Raw genomic sequence first — 16,729 nt, 5'->3', positions numbered from 1 at the left:
CAGCCAAACTGTGACGTTTCAAGTACCATCTACACAAAAGACCCCTGTTACCTAGATTGCCTGGTTCTGTTGAAGAGCTTCAGAAAAGCCAGTGCCACTTGGCTTTTCTCTGCTTCATTTTGGTGCTGAACCTGTTGTTTCCTCAAATCAGGCATATGCATACTCCATGAGCAAAATGGCTTTGCTACGTAAAATATAGCATTGCAAGCCATTCGTTACTGTGTTCTGACACGTTAATTATTGCAGGCACACACTGCTGCTGTGCTCCTCATTTTGGACACATATAGTATGCAATACTATTAAACAACACTTAGTAACAATTACTATTTTTGAAGAACGGAAATAGAGGAGGAGAGATTTGGAGACTTGCCTACATCCACAAAAGGATTTGCTATCAGAGGCAGAGTTAGTACGTAGGTGTTTGCAGCTACCAGTCTCATTTTCAGATCACTAACACAATAAGTAAAAGTAGCAATAGCTACAATATCTAGCAATATCCTACCACATTATTAGAATAACCTGATGCAAATACAAAAAAAATTCCTTTTTTTTTTATGACATCTTAAACAGTTCCCTGAAACTTAAAAAGATAAGCTCTACTTATTGAGCACGCTACTGGGATTCATAGGATCATAGAATGGTTTGGGTTGGAAGGGACCTTAAAGATCATCTACTTCCAGCCCCCCTTCCACTAGACCAGGTTGCTCAAAGCCCCATCCAACCTGGCCTTGAACACTTCCAGGGATGAGGCATCCACTACTTCTCTGGGCAACCTGTTCCAGTGCCTCACCACCCTCACCGTGAAGAACTTCTTCCTTACATCTAATCTCAATCTACCCTCTTTCAGCTTAAAGCCATTACCCCTGGTCCTATCACTACATGCCCTTGTAAAAAGTCCCCCTCTGGCTTTCTTGTAGGCCCCCTTTAGGTACTGGAAGGCTGCTATAAACTCTCCCTGGAGCCTTCTCTTCTCCAGGCTGAACAACCCCAACTCTCTCAGCCTGTCTTCATAGGAGAGGGGCTCCAGCCCCCTGATCGTCTTCATGGCCCTCCTCTGGACTTGCTCCAAGAGGTCCATAATCTTAAATGAAAGAGGTCCCCACAAATACTCCCTTGGAAGCAGAATTACTGTTGCCAACCATTTGCGATATAAGAAATATCAGTATGGTTTCTGATTCAAGTTAAATATTATGGCACTACAGTTTTTAATTAAAACTATTCTGTTCATGTCATTAACTGAAGTGCTCTGACAGTCTTCAGAAATTATGATAATCAGAGATCAACACACACTTGTGTTGCAGACATCGTAAAGCACTGAAATTCTACAATAATTACTGACCATGAAACTAGATAATGTAAACTTTTTTTTATGCCAAGATACTGAACATATTTTAGAATAACAATACTTGTTTTGACCAAAATATTGTAATATTTATATACTTACAATAGCAAAGCTTAGGTCTTATACTGAAGTAATTCAACCCCGCTGTAACTATTTTAGTCCATGGAAGGGTGAATTTTTATACAATAAATGAATACAAGTGGAAAAGGTAAGACCAGTGACTGTATGTTGTAGAATATTTGTATATGATTTACACAACAAAGGATTTGTAGCCAGAATGCTTATGACAAGTAGCACTAGTACAGAATCTGGAGTGCTCATTGATTTTCATAGTTTAATTCCTCATTTCTACTGACAGTTCACATTTCATGTGACAGTGTTAGAATAACAGCCTGCATCCTCAGTTTGAGCAAATAACATATTTGTAGCACCATGTAACTTTTTGCATATTTAAGAGGAAGCTAAAAAACCAAACAGAAGTAGTTAGTTAAGACAGCCTCGTTGTACATACATCATCAAATGAAGTATCGCACCAAAATTATTGGTGTGCCCCACGGGGCTTTTTTTTTTTAAATCATCTGACATATTCATGATTTGGGATGAAATGTCCATGCTGTGACTCTGCCTAAGGATAAGTGTATCTGGAACCATGTGGAAAAAGGGATTTCCAGATGGTGGATCAGAAGGAAGAGGTGGGGGGGGGGGGGGGGCAGACACTGGTGCAGGCTGCCTCTGAAGCCCTCCTCAGGTGCAGTGGCTGACTTTCAGCATTAACCAGGAGGAGTCATTACACATGCCCTCGTCCTTCATAAATCACAAGTACGTGAATGCCAGATGCAGAGCACGCACAGAAGGTTGTTTTTGTTAGGCTTAGTACATGCTGGGTGAGAGGTACTGGCACAGGCATGGGTGCTCAGCTCCACTGCTTTAACAGTCCGTGTTTTGCTGCAATCATCAGCAGAGAAAAGTGGGAGTGAAAAACTTTTCCAAGCTGACTGCAGAATGCTGAGAGGACTGCACAGACTTGCTTGGAAGGGATTTCTTTAAAGGTAATTTAGAGGTTGTTACCTCGAGCTAACATGGAGTGTTGACTCAGAGGCAGCAGCAGATAAACTTGTGGCAGCTGACAAGTCTCTTGCTCCAGGTATGTGTCCCTCTCGGGGAGGTTGCTGCCTCCAGATAGGGGTTGTCTTAACTACTCCTGAATTAGTTCACTGCCCTTCATAAAGAAGCACAGAAAAGCAAACTGGCACCCCTTTCAGTTTGCCTTAAAAAGTCAGGGCATGGCTGACAAGTATCTGGACCTGTATTTGTACATGATGAGGGTGATGTAAAGAGCAAGGTGGGGTGACTTCATGGGTTTCTCGTTCCAATTTAATTCACCGGTGTTCATGTGGCAACATGTTCAAGTTACGATGTGCACCTTATGAAACAGAAAGAAATGTACCAAAGAGAGTAAAGTAAAAATATGGTGACTGGCAACCTCCAAAATCATAAAAGTGCACAAGACCATTTATGGTCCTGGAGGGAAAGGCACCAACATTAATTCACAGTATTGATGTCAAACTTTGGAGGTACTGTCACAACCCACCAGCCTAATCTCCCATATACACAGGCCACAAAATGTCTCCCAGAAGTAGAATTCAAAAACTATCTTTTAATCTTATAAAAATATAGTTTACTCATACTTTAAAGCAGCCTGTAATGACCATTTTACCCTTCCCCTTAAGAGCTGTTCAAGCCTTCAGTTACTTTCCCTGCCGGGCAATAAAAATTTAACTCAAGGCTGAATATTTAACTTTAGCTGCTAATCCCTGGACTTTGTCACACCTTTATCAGAAAGTTACATAAGATCTGGTCAGAAATCTTTGTAAAGAAGTCTGTGAAGTGATGAAGCCAACTCTCAAACACATCTTTGATCAGCTGAATAAATAACACCCCTTAAATTCTGACTTTTTTTTTAGCCCTCCTTGAGTCCTCTTCAGAATTTCTTTATCCTTCCTAAAATCCAGCTATCAGAACCGTGTGCTCAGTTACAACCTCACTCCCCTCCTCTTACTTCCTGTTGTCTTTTTTGTACATCTCAGGCTCATAGTAACAGTTACTACAACTGTACTGCACAAAAAGCATAAGATGGGAACAATTTGTGCCCTGTAGGTCCTCCTTTCCCTAGACAGCGTTGCTTCACACCCAAAAGCAGAGCCTGTATTCGCATTTCCTAGATGTATTGCCTTCTAGTTGTACCATTAGTTATACAAAACCACGCCTCTTCTGGGGTAATGGCCATTTAATTAATAGAGTTCTATTATTTGTTTACTGACTCATCTATCCCTAGAGTTTGCAAACTTCATTAGCAAGGATTTTAGCTGGTCATTTCCCATTTACATTACTGTTAAGAAGAGAAAAATCAGAATGTTTATTCTGGCATTTCTCTGATCAGGAGTACCTAATGTTGCAGGTTTGGTGCTTCTTGTGCCTGGCCGCTTCACGGTTTCTGTCCAGATACATAAAATATAAATTGCAACGTCTATGCAAATCTTCTTTCAGCTTCTGATTCTGACATAAAAACCCGGGATCTGCACGGGGCTCAAACAGCCTTTTCTTCTTTTGCAAGGAGGCTGATGCACAGCAGAGATGGAAATATTAGCTTGACATTGATTTCATAGAACTGAGGAGGCTTTAGAAAGTACAAAAGCCTATTTTAATAAATGGTGTGACTCATGACTTAAAAATCAGGCCATTTTCATAACTGGCTTTTCCCCCAAATCCCTCCCACCTCTTCAATTCCCCCTGATTTTTAGCACTGATAATCTGTGTACATCTCCACCGCGGTGATTAATGCTTTCTACCAGCCGAAAGCTGCAGTTCCCAGTAGGCCACATCCAGTGATGCACTCCAGCTGCTCTGCACGTCCCCAGAAACATGACGCTGTCACCAAGTGAGCCTGTGGCTGGAGCCGGGGAACGGCTGCTCCGTGTTGAGGGAGCGGTGGGAAAGAGATCAAAGTTCCCCGCGGAGCCGGATGAGCAGCTTTCCTCAGGAGAGCAGAGGACATGTTGAAGTGTGCGCTTGTTTGTTTGTGTGAGCGTGGGCTTGTGCTGGCGTTAAGAGGAAGAGGTTAGAAAAGCATTAGCAGAGTATACGAAGTTTTCAGCGCTGATATATCATGTCTTTCCTCACTTAAAGACAAAAGCAGCACTGAACTCTTTCCAGTGGCGCACAATGCATATCCAAGCTTTTCGCTGCACGAGGCAGCAGCCCCGGTCTATTCGCAAGTACACTTTATCTTTTTACTGAGGTAGCTTCCTCTATTAAAATGACGTTAAACCCAGTTCGAAGATGCAGGAGATCATTCTGGACCTTCACTATTACTGGCTGCAATAGTCTGCGCCTTCATATAGCAAGTCGCAGGTGACCGTATCGGTTTTGACCTCTGAAGCGGCAGGACGTTGCCCCAGAAGAGCTGACGCACGCAGGACGATGAGGTGCACGCTGGTGGGCTGCGGGGACTGATGGGGGGCTGCTGGTTTATCTGAAGGAGGCCCCGGCCCGAGCTGCCCCCGCCAGCTCCCAAGGCATGCCCGGGGAAGGGTCTGGCTCCAGCCCCCTGTCCTTTTGCTTCCTCGCTCCCCTCTCCTAAGCAGAACCAGTATTTAAAAGGGAAGGAAACAAATCAACACTGCAAAATAACGGTTCCTTAAAAAGATCGCCTCTGTCCGTGGATAGCGCACAGCATGCCGAGCCTGTCTCCTCTGTGCCTCAGGCCTTTTGCCAGCTCCGTTTCGGTCCCTCGCCAGAAAAGCAGTGGAAGCGTGCGTGTCCGCTCGGGCTTTCGCAGCGCGAGGGTGAGCCCGCGAGCTTGGAGAACGCTGCCCAGCCGGCGAGGCCCGCGCAGCGCGGCTGCTGGGCTGTTGGCCGCTCCTCGCCCCGGCCCCACGCTGCCCACCGCTGCTCCACGACCCCGCCGCTCCTGCCCCGTCCCTCTCCCGCTCCTGCCTTGCACCCACACACGTGTGGCTGGAGGAGAATAACCGGCACTTTATTCTGCATCGGACAATGCTTTTCCCGCTCCTCTCAAAGCCTTCCTGTTTTTCCAAAGCTAATCTGGCATCTGCAAATGCATTTTAATAATGGCACCTATTCAGATTAGTTTCCTTTTACACATTGATGAATTCCACCTGCTTGGAGCTCCCTCAAATCAAGGAAGAGAGACTACAGATGTTCAGGGAGCACAGGGCCTTGGGTCTTGGATTCCCTGCACCGTATAAGCACACCACTTGCATTTCCACCTTTTATGAATGTATATATGCTACGTAGACTGTAGATAAGTCCACCTGTGAATGTACTCAACAGGCATGTTAAACTCCTAGCAGTGCAGCTGTACTAAATAGTAATTTTTTCTCATTTGGATTACAAAGAATTCACTTTGAATGGACAACGGATCTAAGCTTGAACTGCTCTAGCTTCCGCCGACCCTCTTGTATAAAACTGCAAGGCAGATCCTGGCCCTGAAATACAAAATCCGGAGAGGTGTTCCAGCTCATCCTAGGTAAAGGTGAAGCCAGTAAGCTGTCCAGAAGTAAGTAGGTCCTGGACCTGTAAGTAGGTCCAGAAAAAAAGCTGTGATATCATTAGAGAACCATGTCTTCTGAGCTGCTTCAATGGACTGTGGTATATTTGCATAGTGCAAAAAAAGTCTAGACAACTTTTATACTGCCTTTAAAGCATCAGGATTACAATAGACAACTGTCAAGAGTTCCATGGGAACTGCAATACAGAGTATCCTGCTCTTACTAAAGTGGTATGTTCTGCTCAGTGCATTAACATTTTATTTCAGCTGCCTTAAAATAGGTACGCAGATAAGTGTTTCTGTATACATTTTGTCTTTCCAGTAGGTTTGCCATCTATTTGCAGTCTATTTTCAAATGCACACGACTTACTTACTCTAGCATGAAAAGCCAGTGTTGAATCACACACACTTCAGTAGTCTTTTCAGTTTGTATATGAGGATTTATCGTCTTTAATTTAGCAAGTTTACAGAACAGAGCCAACTGCTTTTCTTTGCTTCCAAATAAAGTATGGAAAGTACAGTCTGTGGCAAGGGAAGAAGATGAAAAAGCCCATCTGGGTATCTTTTTTTCTGTTGCAGCTGTTAAAAACTGAAACCCATTCTCTGTCAGAAAAATAGAATTCGGTAGTTAATATGAAAAGAAGTCTTCATATGTTATTTACATAATGCATACAGCGTGTGGCTCTTTCAAAAACTAAACCCATTCCTGCTTGAGATAAAGACAACTGCAAGAAGAGCACAATGAGAAGCCGATAGAATAGGAAGCTGGAAGATTATACAGTTACATACAAAGTTCTTATTCTCTGACTTTCCTACCAGGGCAAAATCATGAAAAATACGTATAGTGGTCTCCAGATTTAGGATAAGCAGTTGAATTTCTGTGGGTAAGGTTACTGTCCCTATGTATGGGAATTGCTGGGGAAGAACTGCCACACAAATAAACAACTGAGTGCCTCTGCATGGCATCGTTGGAGGGGGAACCGGGCTTATAATAAAAACAAAGTTGTGTTACAGGACTTCAAAGACTAACTGAAGGCTTGTGTTTTACTGAGATAAATCAAGGCACCATCTGTAAAAATGTGATGTTTTATAATTTTTAGCATGGAATATACACAATGAATACTTGGATATATCCAACAGCTGATGTGATCCAGGTGTTAGATCAACTAGAAAAATTATATAAAAAATCTGTGTGTTAATTTTGTAGGAGAAATTCTATGACCATTTATGTCAAGGATTTATGGGATAGTTCAATGGCACTTATAAATTGCTACCTGCCGTTGGTATTTCCAAGAAAAGGGGTTCCAAAGAGAAATCTCAAATTAAGGAAGAAGGGTATATTTCAGATATATGGCAAGTTTTCGTTTACAAAGTAAGAAATGTCAGCTAATCATAATCCATTGGACATCAAAAGTAAATGTAACAACACATACTTCACAGTTTACAGAAATTTTAGATGAGAGGAACAGCTTTTCAAAAAAAGCAAAAGAAATAACACTTTGTTAGATATTTAAACTATTTCCACAATTATAACAAACTTCAACTGCACCATGTATCTTGATGCTTAAAACTAAACACACTGATCGTCTTGTTAAAGGAAATTTTGCTGTATAAAGGTACAGAGTCCTTGCAAAGAATAGGGAAAATTAAATACATGTTTTAAGACTTTTCTGCTGAGACAGGGAGATAGCATATGTCAACATTTACTGTTCTCACTAAGTCACTACAAAATGTTTTTCATCTCTGAAAGTAATTTGCACAGTGGAGTTTTGCTGATAAAAGATTAACTCTTGAGATTAACTCTTGAGAGGTGGTAAGCACCTGCTTCTGTGCTAAGCCAGCAGAACATATGCCTGCCTTGAACGTACCAGGTCTGGCCAAGTGCAATTAAACTCAATAAAACTTATTAAAGCCAAAAGGTATTCTAAAGGGGCATGGGGGCAGAAGACACTTATATCATGCCTAGGACATCTTACCACATATTTACTATCATTATAAAATCCTAGCACTGATCAAATGTTTCAAAGGAAGATACCTGCTAGCCAGTCATCTCCAAAAGAGATTTTTCCACCCCTGGCTCATTCAGGAAAGCAAAGTCTATGGCCTTTCCAGAACCCATCACACATGTGTTCCTCTGCTGGTCTGAGGCTGGGAATCTGCCTCCCACCCCTCTGGAGCAGAGAGGACAGCCGTGCAAACAGCTTTGTGCTGAACCGTGCTGTGGTCACTGCCTGGGGAAGGTGCTGGAGGGATGTCAGAGAGGAAATAACACCAAGCACATCCACTCAAAGGTAAGCAGCAGCTTGGAAAGTAACAACAGCAAAAGAGAGAGAATGTGATCTGGCAAGGGAAGGCAAGCACTGCTGCTCAGACCCACATTTCTCGCAGGCTCAAACAGGAGAGTGGCACATGCTGTATTGTCTGCGGTGCAGGGCAATCGCTACGTGTTTACACTCCACAACACATTGAAAAGTATTTCTAAATGTGCTATGGTTTGGTCGCTGCCACAGAGGAAATGCAAATATTCATCTTGCAAAGTGCAGGTGCTATCCTAAGAAGGCATAGGTTCCTCTTAACAGTATTAAAGAAATTTTAAAATGCAAAGTATTTATCATTTGAGATTGCAGTCCCTAAACCTTTCTGCAAGGCAGCCAGATGTTTCTCCATCCCCCAAGCTTCTGTACCCAACAAGTCCTCGGAGGAGGACAGAGGACTTAGCCTGTCATGTCAGTGGTGCTCTGCTGCTGGGGCTGCAGGTGCAGGGTAAGTGCTGCAGCAAGTGCCATAAGCAAGAATGAGCCAAAAAATGATGCCAGAAAGAGCTCTGTGGATACCCTCTTTCCTCCTTGGACATCTCAGTATCTCTGTTTTCCAGACTGAGCAAGGGCTGTGACTACGTGTGGATGCTCACACTGTCCTCTGCCTGCCCCCAGCCCATCCTTGCTTTGGTCTGATCTACCCTGGAACTGGCAGAGAACTTACTTCTTGTGCTGCATGTGAATTTTGACCACAGTAGCTAATCTGTCTCACCATTTCCATATGAAGAACTAGGAAAGATCCAGTCTCCTGGAGGAAAGCCTTCTGTTAATATTGCAAAGCTCTATATACCTCACCATACTAGAAAGGGGCTTTTCTACAGCTGAGAAATGTCTTCCGCGCACCTTTTGTCCCTGCCTTTACTGAATGCGCATCACTGTGTTTATAATTATTTGCACAATCTTTATTCCTATATTCTCGCGAAGACCATCAGTGTTCACAAATGCAGAGTAACTAGTGGCAATTACACTGCCAACACAAGCCTTCAAGAAATGTACACCGCATAATACTCTGCTACCTATACTTTTTTTATTCGGTAGTACCTGGGGGCAACAGTCCATAGGAAAGGACATCTGGCTCCCATTTGTGAAAATGGTGGTTTGTGGGTTCGATTTGTATGCACCAGTGGGATTTTGGAAGGAAGCAATTCAGCACTTAAACACATTTCATCATTTTCATGTATGGCAGGGGAAATATGTACAGTTACATGTGCCCAAAGAGCTCAGGAAGATTATTTTTAAACTGAAACTTTTGATATTTTTACAGCATTTATACAATTCCTCTTAAACTGCTCTTTTCCTTTTTAAAATTAGCATCAGTGCTTGTTTCCTGTGTGAAACCTGGTTTGTTTCTGACCAATCAAAGTGAAGATAAATGTGTCAGGAAGCTGTTTTGAATACAGTACCTCAGCTGCAGAGTAGAGCTTCTCTGAGTAACTGAAATGAAAGTCAGTATCCGTAAAAACAAATCGCACAATTCAGTTGTGGCTGGAAAATTACTACTGAGATTGGCAGCTTGATGCAACTATTTCTATTACTTTCTATTGCATTAAGTAAGGTAATAAATACTTCATAAGTATAGTAGAGCAAGCTTTATTTTATTCCATATTGTGGATATCAAACAACACTGCTAGCGAAAAATTGCCTTTAGGGCAGGAAAATGTTTTATTCCCCACTCCTGTTCAGTCGAGAGTCTTTCTGCTGGTTCTGCCAAGAAGGATGCCAATTACTGTCAAGTAACATTTTGGTACTGCTGATGAGATACAAAACAAAGGGAGCATAGTATGGTGAAATGAATTTACTGTACTAAGAGATAGGAAAATACCTTTTTTTTTGTAATTGCTTACCTAGAATTCAGTGAGATGGGTGGGAAAAAGAGAATACCACTCCTGCTGTTTTACGGTTTATAGCCCCAATTCTGTACTGGGAGTTCTCATTTCAAGCTCCCTTCTTAGAGGAAGCCAGCATTACATAAATTCAAAATGTACAGATCGTATCCACTTGCTAAGGTGAACGCCAAACCAGCTCTGTGTTAATTCTGCTAGTACTTTCATCAATATTCCTAACACTATCTAGTCAAATTGTTTCTGTGAAATCCAGAGGAAAATGAAATCTCCTGCTTAGGAGCACGCACAAAGCATGTCCACTGGTAAAGATAAATCTCACGGACATCACTCAGTTTTATTTTATTTCCAGCTTCCCCATCAAGTCAGTGTGAAATCCCCAGAGTTACCTTTGCCGCAATAAAAGCTGAGTGAGGAAGGTGACGGTACCTTGGAGTGAGTGCCTTCCTCAGCACTCAACCAATTCCCAGCACTCCTTTTGTGGTCACTTCATGAGTTTCAAAACTCTTTCTAAGAGAGCACTTTGCATGCACTCTTGACTGCTAGAAGAGGATGGGCGGGGGATAAATCTGCAAAACTGGCCAGGGCAATCCATAAAGGTGAGCAGGGCCAGCATCACTCAGGAATACCCCCAGAAACCTGGCTTGACAGGGGCAAAATTAGTTCCCTGCCAAGGTGCACTGCTGAGCATTTGCCTTAGTTATTGAAACAATGGTTAACCTGCAATAAAAGTCACATCCTGACTTTCCTAGCTCTGCAAAGATTTCAATAGCAAAGTAAATCCAGCTTTGCACCAAATGTCAAGTCCTGGCTTTACTTCCTCTGCAAAAACATCAATAGCAGCGTAAATATCACTTCTGTCTTTTTTTTTTTTTTTTTTTAAGGGAAGTTTACTTCATATATAATACAGAGAAAATGCTCGGCTAAAAATTGGAATGAAATCATTACTGCTATGAAGAGGAGGGGTGGCATACCTTCCCTGTCCATCAAGCTCCAAGCAGTTGGCACTCTATAAATCATAGGAAGCACAGGGGTAATTATAGAACTGGAAGCTGATTACTGTAAACATTGAGAAGTAGCTCCTAGTAATTTGAAGCTAAAGATAATGTGAGCATGATTACAACCATGAAGGAACGGTGCATGTCACTTACACCCCCTTTTTCTCTATTCCTTGAAACTAGGTTTTCTCACAAAGCAACAAGCAACCTAGTCAATCTAGCACCTTGTATATTAAGAACATGTTAATATCGTGAATTGCTTGTTCTCTGTCAGAATTAGTGTTGATGTGACAACATTCAGACCACCAGGATCTGATTACTTTCCCGTTGTGCATTAAGCAACGCAGTGAACAGCTTCTGCCAGCTTGTTCTGTCATCTCCTGGCACCCCTTCATCACTCCCAGAGGCACTGCAACGCGTTTATGGTGGAAAACGCCTGGTCACAGAAGGGCAGCTTGCACCGAGAGTAGATGATGACAACATGTAAAATGGGGTTTAGTGCCAGGGGCATTCATTTCTTCACCCTCGGGGCAATATGGAGAGAAAACTCTGTCTCCTCCACCCTTAACAGAGGGAGCTCCTTGGTGAAGGTGCATCTGCCAGACACATTGTGCTGGACCATGAAGAAATATTCAGTTCCTGCCTCAAAGAAGTTACACCGCCAGGACAAATATAATAATACTTCAGCCGAAGGCAATATCCTCTTTCTGGCCCAAACATACTAGAACAACTCCGCAACATGACCAAGAGGGAAAGCTGCTTTTCTGGCATCAGACTGTGCTCTGCTCCTGTCCTCAAATAGGAAGATATACACAACCTGTCATTTTTATTCTACATAGAAAATTTAGCTTATTTATGGCTCTAATCCCTACTTGATTCTTACAAAGCTATTTACCTCAATTATACATATCGCTGATAACAAGTTCTACAAGTTAATTACAAGTGTAGGAGCACGGATTTTCATCCACATCCTTATGCTGTTATTATACAATCCCAAATTCTAGCTGTATTCTGCATTTGAGGCAGAATTTTCAGAACTAATACAACGAGCTTTTGAAAAAGCCACCCTTTTATTAAAGTTACATAGACTCCTACCTGAAATTATTTAGAACTTGGACATATTATGACCAAGACGACAAGAGACCCTCCACATGATTTGACCTGAAGAAAGTGCTACAAAAAGTGTAGCTTTTGCTACCTGGCAGTAAATTTCTCACCGTGCTGTATAATCCCATGCTCCAAAAGTCTGCGGCCGAGCTGCTCTGCTTCAGTCCGTGTCGTGGCCTCTCCCTCCTGGATCAGCCAGTCAATGAACTCTGATGCCACAAAGGTCCGTTCGTACTTGACTCCTTCCTCTTCCCTGGCTTGCAGAAGGGTATTGTCAGAACTCATCAGCCTGGTATGGGGGGGTGAAAAAATTTGTAGGGAAAATGGTTCTTCAAAAAGGCAACTCCAGATCTATTCTGGCAAATCTCACTGATATTAAGCAAACATATCTGAAACTTTCACTGACTTACTAAATCTTTCCTCAAGCTATCAGTCTAAACTTAGGATGTGAATTATACTGCTTAGCCAAAAAAATTAGGCTTTATATCCCTGTGTGAAGTTAATGCCTTTTTTTTTTTCCCCCTAGAAGAAAACAAGGTTTCTCAGTTTCACAATTCCCCTATTTAGTTCCTTAGTTTCTCTAAAAGTTACTGTATAATCAACTTTGAAACAAAATTAGTCTAAAAGCACTGGATTGTGACTAATGTGTTCAAAAATTCCTAATTAATTTTTACAGTTAGCAGAACTATGCCCCGAAGTCATTTAGGTGGTTTTGAAAGTTCTCCCCATAAGCTTTAATACAGCTGCAGAAAAACTGAAGAGGAACAACAAAAAGGTAGTTTTGTGGTTTGGGTGCTTGATAACTATTTAGCATCCAACACCCAGTGATGCAGCTGCAATTAGTGAAGTTACACACCTGAACACATTTTAACATCTGAGTCTCAGAGTCTCTGTGCCTCGGTTGGCTCCATGTAACACCAGAGTTTAGAGGAAAATCCTGAGACGTCTCTAAATCTCCTAGCAATTGGCATGTACATAGCTTAAATATACTAATAAAATTCTTCTCCATTCAAGTAAGCTACACAACTGACATAGTATTAAAAAAAAAAGAAAGAAAAAAAGGCCTCAGTATTTTGTTGATGCAAAAGTAAGGTTGACAGTTGGAGAGAGAAGACAGTTTGAAAGAAGAAATGAGAATTGCTCCCTTTCAATACAGAATCCCACTCTTTTTTTGTTTTGTTGGGAGACTGAGCACCATAGCCTCCTTATTTACTAATTTCATTTTTCTTCATAATTATTTTATTTATTATAGTTTAATAATTGGACTAGTGGTAAGACTTTCAGAATAACAGCCCAAGAATGGCATGGGGTTTTTTTGTTTTCCATATAAGACTAAGTAAGTCCCCTCCCTTCACTAACTATTTTGAAATTAAGGGCACAACTGAACTACAACAGGAAAATTCTGAAAGCTTTGCCCTTCTGATCAAAAATTTGAATTTCAAACCATACATGGGCCATCACTTTTGAACTGCCAGCATGCCCAGAGTTCATGGAATATAATGTCACCTCGTCTGGGAGGCATCAGAAAAGTCTGTGCCATAAGAACACAGAGAAAAGTTTCATTTGAAATTACAATGAGGAGGTTTGACAGGACCCAGCCCTTGTGATTTTGCCTGAAAGATTTATTCCATTGACTTTAACGAGAGCTAACCTCAAGCCTGACCTGACTGGATCTGACCACCAGGCAGCAGATCATCAAAGCAGGCAAAGGCTGCTCAGCCACAGCTGTATGTCAGTGGCAGATATAATGAACTCCTTGTTTAGATGTTGGTGCATCATTGCCAGCACCTCTGAGCTGAGTTAGAACTAAGAAAGTCAAAATTAGCTGAAGTCAGGGATGAGGCAAGAGTATGTGCCACAGGTGACAAGGTATTGACTCCAGAGCTCTTGCAAAGACTTTATTCTTTTTCATATTTTTATTTACAAGCATCTGCATGCAAGGCAACATTTTGTCCCACACTAACCACATCTAATACAGACAGTGCTCCAAGGGACCATCTTTAAATGTGTCTCGTTCACCAAGCTCTTTTCCCCCCAGAAAAAAAATGCAAAGCCAAGGCTCGTGTCTTTTCGTACCATCTGCTGCATGGTTACCCAGAACTGGTTACCCAGGCTCTGCAGGCACCAAATAAAAAATCCTTAGGATTGTGTTAATTGTTCTTTGATAAGCCTATAATTAGTTGACCATTGAAGTTACAGATAGAGAGGTTCTTGAAAAAGAGATGCTAATCTTCAGATTTTTACAGAGACACAAAAGAAATCTGGAAAAATATCAAGTGGAAAAAACCTCAGCTTGACATTTCACACCCTTCTGCATGTGCCCAGAATAGCACTGCAAAAGATTTGGACTTGTGAACAGACACGACAAATTGACAGTTTAGCAAACCCAGAAACAGCAGTCCATAGACTTACATTGCTAACTGAAGTAAATCACTGTAACTCCGCAGCTGTCAACAAAGCTGTACCAATTTACATCAGCCAAGAACCTGGCCTTTCATTAGCCAGAATTGGAAACTGCCTCTATCTCTTCCACTTTCTCCTTGTTTCAAAAAAACATGAGGCTATTCATGTCAAAACATATTATTTGCTAAAACTGGTGTTATCCTGCATTAAGGGAATGTATTTAGCCAAACACTGAAATCCAAACCCTTTTCAAAAGAAAATTGTAAGCTTGTTTTATCTAAATAACTGCACCAGAGGATAAATTTGACTTAACCACTGATGAGTTAAAATGAAAGTGATTCAAAGAATGCAGTCTCAAAATTATCTGAATGATTTCCTGAAATTAAAACCATAAATCTGCACTTCTTTCATGGTGAAATCGGGTTGAAAAATCTCAGTTGAAGTCAACATCATGAGATGACTTATAGCTCCTAAACTTGACTGCACCAGAAAAAACAATCATGTGCCTGACCAAAACCTACTGAGAATTGCAAACATCATAAAAATAGGATGCCTGCACAAATTGATTGGTTTTTTTTTAAGCTATGAAAGGTCTGTACTGGACATATTTAAGATTTGCAGGGAGGGTTTTGTGGAACGGGAAACATGTTTATCTCATTCGATCTATCTGGTCAGTCCTGTAGAGTATGAAAACTGATATCATCCTTGGACTTAATAAACTATTCAACAATTTTCAGACAAAACTGGAGGAAATCCAGTAGGTTTCATCTCTAGTTATTAACTTGAACCTCAAAGCATGTTCACAGAAAGGACTACCAAAGTTTGCAATGATGTGCAGGGAATCTGAACATCAGAAATTTATGATTTTCAGGGCAAATAAAGGGAGAATACAATCAGAGACTGATTTTAAATCTTCTAATTGCACAGGTACAGCCACCGAAGATGTCCACAAGTAGGTGAAGGAGGTAATGCCACAAGAGAGGAGAATCCAGGCTATGAGGAGCTTTGTGATCACACAGAAGGGAGACAGGGAAAGGGAGCTCCTCAGCAGGGGGACATGTTCCCATGTCCCAGGGGAGAGCACAAGGCATTTACCCAAAACAGCTGTCTGAATGCAGGGAACCTGCCTAACGCATCCATTCCTCTGCCCATGCAACAACCTGCTGATCCTCCTAAAGCATTTTGCTGATTTTACCCACTGAGGGTACAAATCTGCACGGACTGATGTTGGATAACATGTCTGCAACTGTGGCAAGCACAAACTACGCTGGCTTCTGAATGTAACGGTACTCCAGCCTTAATGTGGTGGGTGGAGAAGAGCAGGAAATAGTATTATAATGTCTGTCTTAAACTAGCAAAGCCTAGTGAAGATCAGCAACATCTACAAAATTAGACACAGATTTTTCAAATATGTTGGATTCAGAGAGATTTCCTTTGGCATAGTTGCATTTCTCTTGAAAATAGTCCTACAGGCATTTTGATAAACAAGTTGAATATACTGGTAAGTGACTTCACGTCTGTGCATGAATACTATTCTCCAGTTGTTGCCATTTAATAACTATTTTAATTGCACTGAATTAATATTTTCTTTCTCAACACTATCAGCAAACTGATACAACACATACACACATTTAATTGCAGAACTCTTTCCATAGTAGCCTGACTTTCAGTATTAGATTTTGAATTTAAAATGCATCCAATGAAACTATGAAGGTGTTGCTAATAAGCATGCATGGACCAGGGACCTAACGAAATCTGAGTGCTCTGTGCACTGGATTTGCTACATTAAACAAAGTGAAGCCCAGATAGCCCAGGTATGCATTCTTATCTCCCATGAATATAAAATATTTCCAATGATCCGTGGAGAATTTTTACTAGCTTTGGCTGTCACAGACTGGTTTTGAAATGCCATGTATTTTTAATCTATACTATATTTAGCACTCAGGGCTGGTTTTAAAAGTTTCTGAACCCTTCAAATACGTTGCCTAGGAGCAACCACCTCATGAGGATGCAGTTATATTTAGAAATAGGTGCTGCTTTTGGCATTAACTCCTTTTCCAAGATGGGAACAATCTATACTGTTATGAACATTTTTCTGCTAGTATAGTGTTGGACAAAGTGGACATTAGACATTGGTTTGGGGATAGTTC

General features: G+C 41.5%; 1 protein-coding gene across 3 annotated transcripts in view; it reads right to left on the bottom strand.

Moving 5' to 3' along the window:
* Positions 1 to 16,729, bottom strand: part of DEPTOR (DEP domain containing MTOR interacting protein) — a 78,620-nt gene that overhangs the window by 27,936 nt on the left and 33,955 nt on the right. For all 3 annotated transcript variants that reach the window (XM_052787144.1, XM_052787143.1, XM_052787145.1), the window contains one exon: positions 12,287 to 12,465. In XM_052787144.1, coding sequence (XP_052643104.1) covers positions 12,287 to 12,465 — 179 coding nt within the window. The remainder of the gene's footprint in view (positions 1 to 12,286; positions 12,466 to 16,729) is intronic.

The sequence above is a fragment of the Harpia harpyja genome, chromosome 5, assembly GCF_026419915.1.
Source record: "Harpia harpyja isolate bHarHar1 chromosome 5, bHarHar1 primary haplotype, whole genome shotgun sequence".
NCBI lineage: Eukaryota > Metazoa > Chordata > Aves > Accipitriformes > Accipitridae > Harpia > Harpia harpyja.
Note: the sequence above shows the minus strand (reverse complement) of the source record. Positions and strands in the feature narration are given on the sequence as shown.